Source organism: Garra rufa, chromosome 13, assembly GCF_049309525.1.
Source record: "Garra rufa chromosome 13, GarRuf1.0, whole genome shotgun sequence".
Taxonomy (NCBI): domain Eukaryota; kingdom Metazoa; phylum Chordata; class Actinopteri; order Cypriniformes; family Cyprinidae; genus Garra; species Garra rufa.
The window spans coordinates 7,871,155-7,884,332 of NC_133373.1; the positions used below are offsets into that span (position 1 = coordinate 7,871,155).

The window sequence follows — 13,178 nt, forward strand, 5'->3', positions numbered from 1 at the left end:
GCGCCCGTCGGCCACTGTCCCCAATGGTATATTGGTATCTTTAACACAGGATGAGAAGAAAAGATAGAGCTAGATTGGCAGTGTGTATGTTTGCTGGAATAACTATCCACCTTTATTACACACTACTGATTGCACAACAAAACCACATAGAATAAACCCTAATGACATGTTGTTTAATGTTAGATGTTTGGGGTCAAAAAGAGTATTTAGATGGAATAACAAAATCGTACTTGTCCTGCAACTTGCACATACACATATTTCTGTGTCATTGACAGCGTCAAACTTAAAGGCATAGTTCACCCAAAAATGAAAATTAACCCATTATTTACTCATCTTAGGTATATATGACTTCTTGCGTTCAGACGAATCCAATCTGAGTTATATTAAAAAATGTCCTGGCTCTTTCAAGCTTTATCATGGCAATAGGCAAGTGTTTCATTTCAACAGGTCAAAACAAGTCCAATAAAGCGCATCCATCCATAATAGAAAGTGCCTCACAGCTCCAGGGGGTGAATAAAGGCCTCCTACAGCAAATCAATGCATTTTTGTAAGAAAAATATCCATATTTAAAACATAATCATCAGTTTAATCTAGCTTGCACTCACTGTTGTACACAGAAGGAGCTCTGGGTGGCGTTGTGCATGCGCCGCTCAGAAGTGAGGAACGCGGACACACAAATGGAGAGATCAAAACAACGGTCAAAAATTAGAAGTACAAAATGATTATTTGTAAAGAAGAATGTCAGAGGATTCCGATATAAGCCAAGATGAGACTGGTTTTCCTTTCCTAAAGTAAGGAAACTTTGCTTCATTGCTTCTATAAACAAACGTTGGTTCACGCGAGACTCACCTGCGCAACGCAGACGTCCTACGCTCATCCGCCCAGAGCTGCTTCCGTGTACAACTGTCAGCGCACGCTAGATTAAAGTGATTATTATGTTTTATTATGGATATTTTTCTAACCAAATGCATTGATTCGCTACAGGAAGCCTTTTATTCAACCCCCGGAGCCGTGTGAGGCACTTCTTATTATGCATGGATGCACTTTATTGGACTTGTTTTGACCTGTTGAAGAGATACACCTGCCTATTGCCATGATAAAGCTAGAAATAGCCAGGACATACAGCATTTTAATATAACTCAGATTGGATTAGTCTAAAAGAAGGAAGTCATATACGGATGGCTTGTGGGTGAGTAAATAATGGGCTAATTTTCATTTTTGGGTGAAATAACCCTGTAAATAGGTTCAAGTCGTTTCAAACTTTTGTTCATCTTCAGAACACAAATTAAGGTATTTTTGATGAAATCCGAGAGCTTTCTGACCCTGCATAGACAGCAATGCAACTGACAAGTTCAAGGCCCAGAAAAGTAGTAAGGACATTGATAAAATAGTTCATGTGACATGTGACAGATGACATAATTCAGGCTGCTGCTTGTTTTGTTTCTTAAAGGGATACCCAAAAATGAAAATTTGATGTTTATCTGCTTACCCCCAGGGCATCCGAGATGTAGGTGACTTTGTTTCCTCAGTAGAACACAAACGAAGATTTTTAACTCAAACCACTGCAGTCTATTAGTGATTTAATGGCAGTGGATGGGCACCAAACCTTTGAAAGTAAAGAAAAACATGCACAGACAAATCCACATAACACCCTGCGGCTCGTGACAATAAATTGATGTCCTAAGACACGAAACAATCGGTTTTCGTGTGAAACTGAACAGTATTTATATCATTTTTTTACCATTGATATATAGCCATGTCCAACAACTGTCCCGAGTGCGTGCTCATCATCCGGCTCGTTACATGTGAACGCGCTCTGGCGTAGTATACGCAAACACCGGAAGCAATCTATCGCGTGTGTACGACACTCATTGTTTACAAAGAGCACAGAGATTGTGGGTATAGCGGTTATTCAAAATGGTAATTACTTGCGCTTATCCTGATTGTTCAAACAGATTTAAAGCTAAAACATTATGTTTACTTGTGCAAACTAGGGGTTGAACGACTTCAGATTTTTTAAAGTCGACATTTACGTGATAAAAGTCGAGTCGACGTCGACTAGTCGCTTATGACGTCATTATTGAACAAAAACACTTAAACCTTGAGCTGAGACTCAAACACCTTGTGCACAGCTATGACACAGCGCTGCCTACATGGCTATTGTTCCTATAATACTTTGCTAATCAGTATAATCAGTAACTAATCAGTTATTTTGTCTTTGGGTCGTTATATTTCTCACAGATTTCTGCTCGTTCTAAATCAGCAGATAAAGTAGCACTGTAAAGCTGTTTTCACAAAGCGTAAATGTCGACTTCAAAGACTTCTTATCCTGTTGCGCCCTCTATAGGACCAGCGACTAGTCGACGTCAAGCTTAAAGCGTCATGGCAGAGCATTAAAGTCGACTAGACGATTAATCGGTGCAACCCCTAGTGCAAACTCATCCGGGTCTGTTGACATTTCACCGATTTCCCCTTACGGCATTTGCGTATACTACGCCAGAGCTTGTACACAGGTAACGCGCCGGATGCTGAGCTGAGTTGGACATTGCTGTATATCAAAGGTAAAAAATGATATAAATACTGTTCAGTTTCTCGTACAAATCGATCGTTTCATTAGGACATCAGTGTATCTTCACGAGCCGCAGGGTGTAATTTGGATTTGTCTGTGCAAGTTTTTTCTTTACTTTCAAAGGTTTGGTGCCCATCCACTGCCATTAAATCACTGACAGACTGCAGCGGTTTGAGTTGAGCGGATCTTCGTTTGTGTTCTACTGAAACAAAGTCACCTACATCTTGGATGCCCTGGGGGTAAACAGATAAACTAATTTTAATTTTTGGGTGAACTATCCCTTTAAAGAATCAGTGTTGCTGAGTGAATCAATTGAGTTAATAATTCAAATGACTCACCTATAAAGACAAGCACTGTCGTTGCCACCTGCTAGTAATGATGTAACCTGCAGAAAGAATCATTGAAAAATGCTCACCGCTAAACACAAACTGACAGTCTGAAGCTATACAAAAACATTTAAGACATTCCAGCAGGGTGTGTGTGAGATTGTGTTTGATAGTAGTTGCTATGTCTCAGTCACAAAAGTGTGTGACAAAAACAGCAAAGTGCATTTTCACACTTCGCTGTTAGACTAGTAGACTGTTGAAAAGCTACACTACTGTGAGAACAGCTGAGCTGCTGTCACGCTTGAAAAAAAATCTTAACAGCATTGCTGCTTTTAGTTTCTTCCCAACACAACACCGGTTTGAAGAATACAAATATCCCACAAGGTCATAACCTCACAGAGAATGTATATCCATAATGGATATGTGATATCAATCTGGTTAACTGATCCCTCCTCTTGTTTTGTTTCTCTGTTTCCCTTCTTTGTTTACTGTCATTTTCTACATCTGAAATATAATCTGTATAATTCCTACTTTGAATTTTCCAGCCTTATACTATATCTGCTTTCCTTCTCTTCTGCATCTGCACCTCTGCAGGTACATCAGAACAATGTATCTTGGCATCCAGAGCCGCAGACAAAGGGAGAACCAGCGACGCTTCTACTGGGCCATGATGTATGAGTATGCCGATGTCAACATGCTTCGTCTACTGGAGACATTTCTGGAAAGCGCTCCGCAGCTGGTTCTCCAGCTGTGCATCATGATCCAGAAGAACCGGGCCGAAACGCTGCAGTGTAAGGAGTGCCTCAAGGCTCTGTACTGAGACCACTACCATTTCAAACAGTACTGCTTATGTATGTCAGTGATGAATGATTTTTGGATGTGTACATTTCACTGAAACCTTGGCAAGAAGAATGGGACACAATTTATACCTTTCAGAGGATTTACGTATGTTTTTGTGATTGTGGTGTAGCGTAATTCAATTATAGGTTAATAATTTCAGTAGTGAGAGTTGTTTCAGATTGACTGTTGGTGATTTGTCACATGCACTGCATGCTCAAACAACATTTCCTGATTAGAAATGCTGCTGGAAATGTACCTTTAATTTTTTATGAGTGCAACTCAAGGCTCATGATGCATGGCCAAAATTCGCAGTTAGGTTAGCATTTCAAGTGACAACAGTATATGCCCAACAGCTTTGTGTTGTATTAATTCATCAACACGTCCAACAACCATCTTAATCTTCCAGAAAACCAGGCATATGATGGCAAATCTGGAAAAAACGACGAAGACGAATCTGAGAATAAGTCCCTCCCTAGACTTTTTGAATGATCAAATGTGTTTGTATGGAGCATATTTTTTCTGCCGTGCAGCAGATAATCTGAGCCGTAAAACCATTTCTTACGTTTGAGGTGACAGCACTGCCAGCAGTGCAGATGCCTTTATGAACATGAAGTCTGAGCTCAGCAGGATGAATGATAATCGTCTTAGAAAATAATATATATAGAACAAGAAAGAGGTGTGTTTTGGAGAATGGCTCCATCAAATGGTAGGCAGGTGTTGCAGAAATGATAAGACAATGATTGATGCTGTTTGTATGCGTTAGCATGCCTTTTATTAGCATTACTGGATATGGATAGTTTATGTTGTTCATCACAGTACACATATATTGCATTGTGATTTTGTTCTTTTTTCGACATACACAAAAATATATACACTACCAGTCAAAATCTATTCTGCTCACCAAGCCTGCAATTATTTGATCCAAAGTACAGCAGTAACATTTTGAAATATTTTTACTATTTAAAATAGCTGTTTTCTATCTGAATATATCAGATATTCATATCATTATATCATTACTAGGCATCTACACTGCTGGGAGTGCTGTCCTTCTAATCAGGATCACGTGACACTGAAGACTGGAATAATAACGCTGAAAATTCAGCTTTGAAATCACAGAAATAAATTACATTTAAATATATATTCAAACAGAAAACAGTTATTTTAAATAGTAAAAATATTTCACAATATTACTGCTTTTGCTGTAGTTTGGATTAAATAAATGCAGGCTTGGTGAGCAGAAGAGACTTCTTTAAAAAAACATAACAAATCTTACTGTCCAAAAACTTTTGACTGGTAGTGTACATTAATTTTTAATTCAATAATTGTAGTATTATTTATCATTTATTAATATAGTGCGTATATTTAGTACTAGTACTACAATATTTAATGCAGTCAATTTGATTAATCGTGATTAATCGCATCCAAAATAAAAGTTTGTGTTTACATACATATATTTCTTACATATATACATGTATGTGTGTATGTCTATATATACATATGAGTATACACAGTATGCACACATTATTTCGGATGCAATTAATCGATTTTACAGCACTATTAAAGGATAATTCCACTTCCAGAAGAAAATATTTCCTTATAATTTACTCACCCCAGTGTCATCCAAGATATTGATTTTTTCTTCAGTCCCAAATGACACAAACAAATTAAGTTGTTTGAGGAAAACATTCCAGGATTTTTCTACATATAGTGTACTTAAGTAATGCTCAACAAATTGAAGGTTAAAAATGCCATTTCGATGCAGCTTCAAAAGGCTCTAAAAGATCTCAGCAAAAGAATAAGGGTCTTACCTAGCGAAACTAAGAATTTATATTTATACACTTTTTAACCACAAATGCTCATCTTGTCTAGCTCTGCGATGCGCATGCGTACTCTCTGCACTCTGGTTCAATACAGTATGTTGAAAAACTCCCATCTCATTTTCTCCTCCAACTTCAACATCGCCCTACATCGCTGTTTTACCATGTTTTTTTGTAAAGAGCATTTGACCTTCTTTGCATTAGTACTTCTGCAGAGATGTGGGACAATTTTGAAGTTGGAGGAGAAAATGAGATAGGAGTTTTTCAACATAATGAACTGTAATGAACCGGAGCGCAAAGAGTACGCATGCACGTCACAGAGCTAGACAAAACGAGCATTTGAGGTTAAAAAGTATATAAATTTTACATATTTTTTTAGAAAATAACCAATCGTTTTGCTAGATAAGACCCTTATTCCTTGGCTGGGATTGTATAGAGCCCTTTGAAGCTGCATTGAAACTGCATTTTTAACCTTCAATCTGTTAAGCGCCATTGAAGTCCACTATATGGAGAAAAATCTTAGAATGTTTTCCTCCAAAAACTTTCTCTGTGACTTTTTATTTTGGAAGTGGAGTAGTCCTTTAATAAGCAATGACACTTTGCATATTTAATAAGAATAATTGTATCTCTCTCTGTCATTCAGGTGTGTCAGCGGTCGCGTCTCTCCTCTCTCTTTCCTGGGTTCTGGCCTCGTATCACAAGCTTCTGCGCGACTCCCGCGACGACCAAAAGAGCATGAGCTACCGGGGAGCGCTGGTGCATCTTCTGTGGCGTTTCTTCACCATTTCTTCTCGGGCGCTATCTTTCGCCCTCTTTGCCTCAGTTTTCCACATCTACTTTGGCATTTTTGTGGTGCTGCACTGGTGTGCCATGGCCTTCTGGGTAATCCACGGAGGCACCGACTTCTGTATGTCCAAGTGGGAGGAGGTGCTATTCAACATGGTGGTAGGCGTGGTCTACGTCTTCTGCTGGTTTAACGTCAAGGAGGGAAGGACCCGATTCCGCATGGTGGTTTATTATTCGCTGGTGCTGGTGGAAAATACCATCCTTACCGCTCTGTGGTACACCTACAGAGACCCGGTCACTACCGACTCCTACGCTGCGTCCGCCCTCTGCGGCGTCTTCCTGTGCTTTGCCTCCGGAGTGGCCTGCATGGTCCTCTACTATGGGGTCCTGCATCCCATGGGGCCCCGGCTGAGGGTGCTAGCCAGTTCCTGCTGTGCTGAGCTCCTCTGGGGCCTTCCCTTACCGCCCGAAGCCGAGCCCATGGCTCCCACTCCGGGGCCTCGGGGCTCCCAAGCCACCCCGACGAGGGGTATGGCTTCAGGGGACTACGGCGAACCAGAGGAGGCCGCCACAGACACTTGTCTGCCGGTGTTCCAGGTGAGATCCACAGAGCCCACCGATGCGGCAGGTCGGCCCATCCCTCCCGAGGGGCCCCTCATCAAGATCGACATGCCCAGGAAGCGCTACCCGGCCTGGGATGCTCACTTTGTGGACCGACGATTGCGGCGGACCATAAACATCCTCCAGTACATCAGCCCCAACGCGGTGGGCATCAGGTACAGGGATGGACCCCTCCTCTACGAGCTGCTCCAGTACGAGTCCTCCCTGTGAAGGTGCACGGTGCCGCTCTTTCTCTACTCTCATGCCCTCTCTGGTTCTCCACTTCCCTTGGTGCTTTTTTCTTCAGAGTTTTTATTTAGTTGCACTCTCAAGCTATAAGAGTGCATCTAAAAGAGTCTAAACAGAGAATATTCAACATATATTTTGACTAACACAGTGTAGAGTTGGAGAAGAAATAGTCCGAAATACAACATTCCCTAGGCGTGAATGTTCGACTAACGTGTATGTTTGATGGTGTTTGTGGCCCTATCGCCTCCGACATGTGCATGACGGGAATGATGGAGGAACATAGTCTTTAGCATCCTCATTCTGATTTTGCTTTTACCATTTTGTGCCTACGTTTTTCCCAAACAGTTGTGGTGACAACTGATCTTAAAGATGGCAAATCAGCTAGCCACTAAAAAGCACATTTGATTGTCAGAAAAAGCACACGATGCCCCATTCCTTTTCTCCTGTGATTAAGTGGAAAGAGGCTTGAAATTGTTAAATTGCGCCAAAAAATACAACAATCGCTTTTTCAAGTAAAACCCAATGATGTCATGTGAATTGGTGTCAAATTTTGGTGTTGGCCTACCATATAACACTGCCACCGCAATTTTGATCATCAAGGGCCTTAATATTTATCTCAACATGTCGTTTCCTACTGAATCTCACTAGTGATGTGATATCTGAATATATGAATTTTTTTACATATGGCCCACTATTTTTTTAACCCATCTATAGTATGTGAGAGTGCACTTTATGACCGCTAGATTGAATAAATGGGACATATTTTCTTATACGCTGTATACTGTATACACTACTGTTCAAAAGTTTGGACTTAGTAAGACTTTTTTATTTTTAAAGAAAAAAGGATGCATTCAATTAATCAGAAGTGACAATAAACAGTAAGACTTTACTGTAAATACTTTTTTAAAATCTCAAATAAATGCTGTTTTTTTTAACCTTTTATTCAACTAATCAAAATCCTTAAAAATCATTTCCACACATAATTTTTTTCAACATCGATAATAATAATAATTTTTTTTTTTGAGCAAAAAAACAGCATATGAGCCCTGGACGACAAAACCAGTCTTAAGGGTAATTTTTTTTTTTAATTGAGATTTTTACAGAATCTAAAAGTCGAATAAATAAGCTTTTCATTTAAGTATTATTTGTTAGGATAGGACAATATTTGGCCGAAATACGCCTATTTGAATAGCTGGAATCTTAGGATGAAAAAAATCTAAACTGAATCAAAAATGAAGTTCTTAGCAATGCAGTTCTCATAAATTTATGGTAGGAAATGTACAAAATATCTTCATGGAACATGATGTTTACTTAATATCCTAGTGATTTCTGGCATAAAACACAAATCGATAATTTTGACCCATACAATGTATTTTTGGCTATTGCTACAAATATACCCATGTTACTTAAGGCTGGTTTTGTGGTCCATGGTCACATATTAGAATGATTTCCCAAGGATCTTATGACACTGAAGACTGAAGTAATGGTTGGTATACTAATAATTAATATATCAAAAAAGAAAAAAAAACAGTTAAATAAGTTTCACATTATTACAGTTTTTACTGTTTTCTTCATCAAATACATGTAGCTTTAGTGAACATAAGACATGATCTTACCAAACTCAAACTTTTGTCAGTAGTGCATGATTTTTTTTTAAACATATGGCCCACTGATATATTTTTCTGTGCAGCTGATAGAAGCTAGAAAGAATAAATAGGACATATTATTATTATAAGGACATACTTCCTTACCTAAACACACACACACACACACACACACACACACATAAAATATAAATACTCAGTTAAACATATTTTGTCATATAATTTAAACAATTTGCTTTAAAATGTGATTTAACATTATTCAAGAAAAAATATGAATTAACATGTCTTTTATTTTGGAGTTATTTTTAAGTTTTATATAGAAAACCAATCTTCAAGGTAACAATTGCTTGTTACCATTTTTACAGTGTAATAATGAACAGAAATGTTTGCAGTGTGTGGTGCTCAACTCTAACCTTTAGTCCTCCTCCATCATTCCCTGTACAAAATTGCATTTCTCTGTCCACTTAAACCTTTTCTTCAGAAAAAGGCTAATGGTTTCTCAAAAGGTGAAGAGCCTTGACAGATTTACACGTGTAAATGCTATACCATTCGCATTCGAAATGTACTATACTCATGTTTTGATAAAAGAAAAAGGTCCTTTAAATTGTGCAATATTTTTTTGAAAATGTACTTTGAAATGATTGGAGAAAAGGTGTTGCTTTAGCCTGAAATTAGCTGAGTTTATACACCACCATCGAATGCATGCCAAGGTTGCACATATTGAGGATTGACTGGGTTGCCAGGTGCCAACCAACGAATGAGGGTTTCTTCTAATGTGCAAGATAAATGAATTAAACGTCCCATGTTATATGTTTTTTCTTTCAGTATGCTATATACGGTGCACTTAAAACAGAACAAAGCCACTTGTTTACCTCCACTCCTGAGGTAGTTTTCCCCATATTTCATCAATTCAATTGAATGAATAAATTGCTCTGTGACGGCTGAGGTAATTTTTGTTGTCCAGACGCTTTAGCATCCAGGCGAGATAAGTGCAGACATCAACATGGGATGCCAAGTTTCACCGCATGGGCTGCTACGAACCCCATTTGTGCCTGCTGAAATTTTCCAAGCAGACTTCAGATCGGTTGTAGTGGACGAGGTGGAGGGTTTTTGCCAGGGATGGAAAAGAACACGAGGATAGACAATAGCTATCAGTGAGTGTATGTGTATGTGTGAATTTTGTTTGTAAGTCTTACCTCTTCAGCTCCATCCTTGGTTGCTGCTCTGACCCCTCCACCCCTCTCATGCGAGTGTTATCTGGGATATTGGGATGCAAAGACTATGTTTCAAGACAACATCTTGGATTGATATCCTGGCCAAAGGGAATGGGGGACGGGCAGGCGATTTCATGCAATTCTTATACAGAAACATCAATATTCCGTAACCTTCGCAATATCAGGTTTTCAGTTTAAGCTACAGAACGCTTTACAGAACACTTCCGTTTGCTGTTCCCCGTTCCCTTCCAGTGCCTGAAAAGTCACCGATATTCCACTTCTGTAGGTGCTTGGCACATTGATGCACTGTTGTTTGCTGGGATATCACCAACTCTGCTTTTACGGTTGCGTGACTCGGCTGCCTGGCATCCCATGATACGTTCATCGTCCAATTACAGAATCGGTATCTACTAACGCACTTGAGGTAAGACAGACCAGGTGATATTTTCAACTACACTGTGATATTTACTTGTATTATTCCACTGGCATGATGTGTAGTGACCAACATCGCCACGTTTGATCAGATATAGGGCGCATATAATTCCGAATTGGTTCGTTTTAGATTACTGCCTTACTAGTTAACAAGTTAGACATCAGATTAGTTGATATTTAAAGTCATGCCGCCATTTGTACACGTCGAGGGTGGGATGGGTAAGTGGGACCAGTCTCTAATATCTGATTCTTTGTGGTGCCTTGTCTTTTTGGGTGCTTCTGTGTAGCCATGGCAGCCAGTGCAGCAAACAACAATGCCGGTGTCTCTATCTCCGTTCATATTTCGCTCAGTACTGTAACAAGCCAGTCAATTTTGTCCCGTACGCACACAGGAAGTGTGCTTATTACAACTTAAAGGCAATACTTAAAGGAGAAGTTCACTTCCAGAACAAAAATGGACAGATAATGTACTCACCCCCTTGTCATCCAAGATGTTCATGTGTTTCTTTCTTCAGTCTTAAAGAAATTGTGTTTTTTGCCGTGTTAATCTTGTCAATGAAGACGACTACGAAAAATATTAATTAACAAACAAATATATGCTGCGTTAATGAATTAAACGGTTTTTTTTTTTCCAGTATGCTATATTCGGTGCACTTAAAACAGAACAAAGCCACTTGTTTACCTCCACTCCTGAGATTTCATCAATTCAATTGAGAATGAATGAATTGCTCTGTGAGGGCTGAGGTAATTTTTGTCGTCCTGATGCTAAAGCGTCAGGACGACAAAAATTACCTCAGCCCTCACAGAGCAATTCATTCAGGTGAGATAATGCTGCCTTCATGTGATATGGGAAAGATGATGCTTTCCACTTGTGAAGTGGAAATTACCAGTGTGTCGTGTTCAGAGAAACATGGCGGACTCGGAATTTGTCCTCACATGCTACTTTGGTAAAACAGACCAAATAAAATAACATGAGAAAATTGCCTCCTTCAGAACACTGTACCACCAGGCACCCTACTGGAGGCGAGCCACGACGAGCTAGCATCTTCTCTTAACGGTATTTTTAAAGACAACACTACGTTTAAATAGCGACGTTGTTAAAATCCTTTATGCCCCAGCATTATGGGGGCTACAAACTAACCAACTAAACAGCAGAGAACTTTTAACATCATGCAATGCTTATCATTCAGTATAGTTTCGTTGCTGTCCGCCATGTTGAAAGGTCAAAGTTTATCCCATCTCGGCAACTCGGGTATCATAAAAAATTTCGAGCTTTCCAGTGGAAATTACAACGTGAGTGGGTGTTCATGTGCAATTTCGATGTCGGATTTTGGTATTTACCATAATTACGATAGCACATGAAGGCAGCATAAGTGCAGACATCAGACATCTTTCAAAATGTGCGTCCATGTCATTGGATTATAAGGGGCGTTTGCATATAGGCTACCAAAACGCGAACTAGCGATCTACAACAATGGCCTCAGCACCTGAAGGGGAAGGCTTAGGGATAGGGTGACCACACGTCTCGTTTTTCCCGGGAGTCACAGTTCGTTGTCGATTAATTTAGAAAGGCGGGATGGGCGGAAAAGCGCTGATAGAAGTGTTCTCTCGCGCACGCAAGCTCCACTTCTTCAGTTTTTATACAGTGCGCGATCGGTTCTCGGTGCTCAAATACACACACAGTAGTCCAAATGTCTATCGTGTTGAGTATCTCATGTACATACAGTCAGTTGTGGCTTAAGTGAAAGTAAACAGGTGGGTGAAAACTGAATGTAGGTCACTATTGCATGCCTTGCGTCTTAAAGGTACAGCATTCCTAATTAAATACCTATCTGTGTCATTAATATTAACCAACCAAAATATGTTAAAGGTGCAGTGTGTAGATTTTTGCGGCATCTAGCGGTGAGATTGTGAATTGCAACCAACGGCTCCCGTCCACCGCTCACCCCTCCCTTTACAGAAGCTACGGTGGCCCACACGGGATTAAGATGTCGTCGTTTTAGACAGCAAAGAGTAATGAGGTTTCTTTTAAAATGTAAATTAAGTAATTATATTTACTTAATAATTAAATAAAACAATGTTATTGTGAATATTACAGTTACTTGTTCATCATTGTGTCAGTGTTTTTCCGCTAGAACAACAGTGATGAAACGCGATCTGTAGAGAAGTTTGTCCGTTTAGGGCTACTGTAGAAACAATACGGCGACTTCCATGTGAGGGGACCCGCGGTGTATGTAGATATAAACTGATAATTCTAAGGTAATAAAAACATAATGGTTCATTAAGTAAGGTCTTTATACATCCCTGAAAACATAGTTATGTATACTATATTGCATTTCTGTCTAGAGATCCTCTTAAATATTACACATTGCACCTTTAAATAAATGTATACATGTTAAGTAAACCTACTGTATCTTAAAAACGAGTTTAATTTGTATCTCTACCCATCATTTATTGCAGTTTTTCCAAATTCAATCATTGATTCAAATTTCTCATGAGCTTAATTGATTTGGTCTAAAGAGAGAAGAATTAATGAGTGTTTTTGTTTGAAGACTATAAAATAGCTACCAAAACAAATGTTGGGAACTACAGTTTGACTAACAGTAATGACAGAAGGTTAACAAAAATGCAATGACTTTTCGTTGACTAAAACTATGAAAGACTCAAATGACTAAAATGTGACTAATGCCGAGTTCAGACTGCATGATTTTAGCCCCGATTTTGACTCGCCGACAAGTTTT

At 39.3% G+C, this 13,178-nt stretch overlaps 1 protein-coding gene across 1 annotated transcript in view; it reads left to right on the top strand.

Moving 5' to 3' along the window:
* xkr6b (XK, Kell blood group complex subunit-related family, member 6b) overlaps nucleotides 1–7,169 on the top strand; it is a 111,538-nt gene extending 104,369 nt beyond the window's left edge. The window contains exons 2-3 of the mRNA XM_073816949.1: nucleotides 3,490–3,686; nucleotides 6,196–7,169. Coding sequence (XP_073673050.1) covers nucleotides 3,490–3,686; nucleotides 6,196–7,169 — 1,171 coding nt within the window. The remainder of the gene's footprint in view (nucleotides 1–3,489; nucleotides 3,687–6,195) is intronic.
* The last annotated feature ends 6,009 nt before the right edge of the window (nucleotides 7,170–13,178 follow it).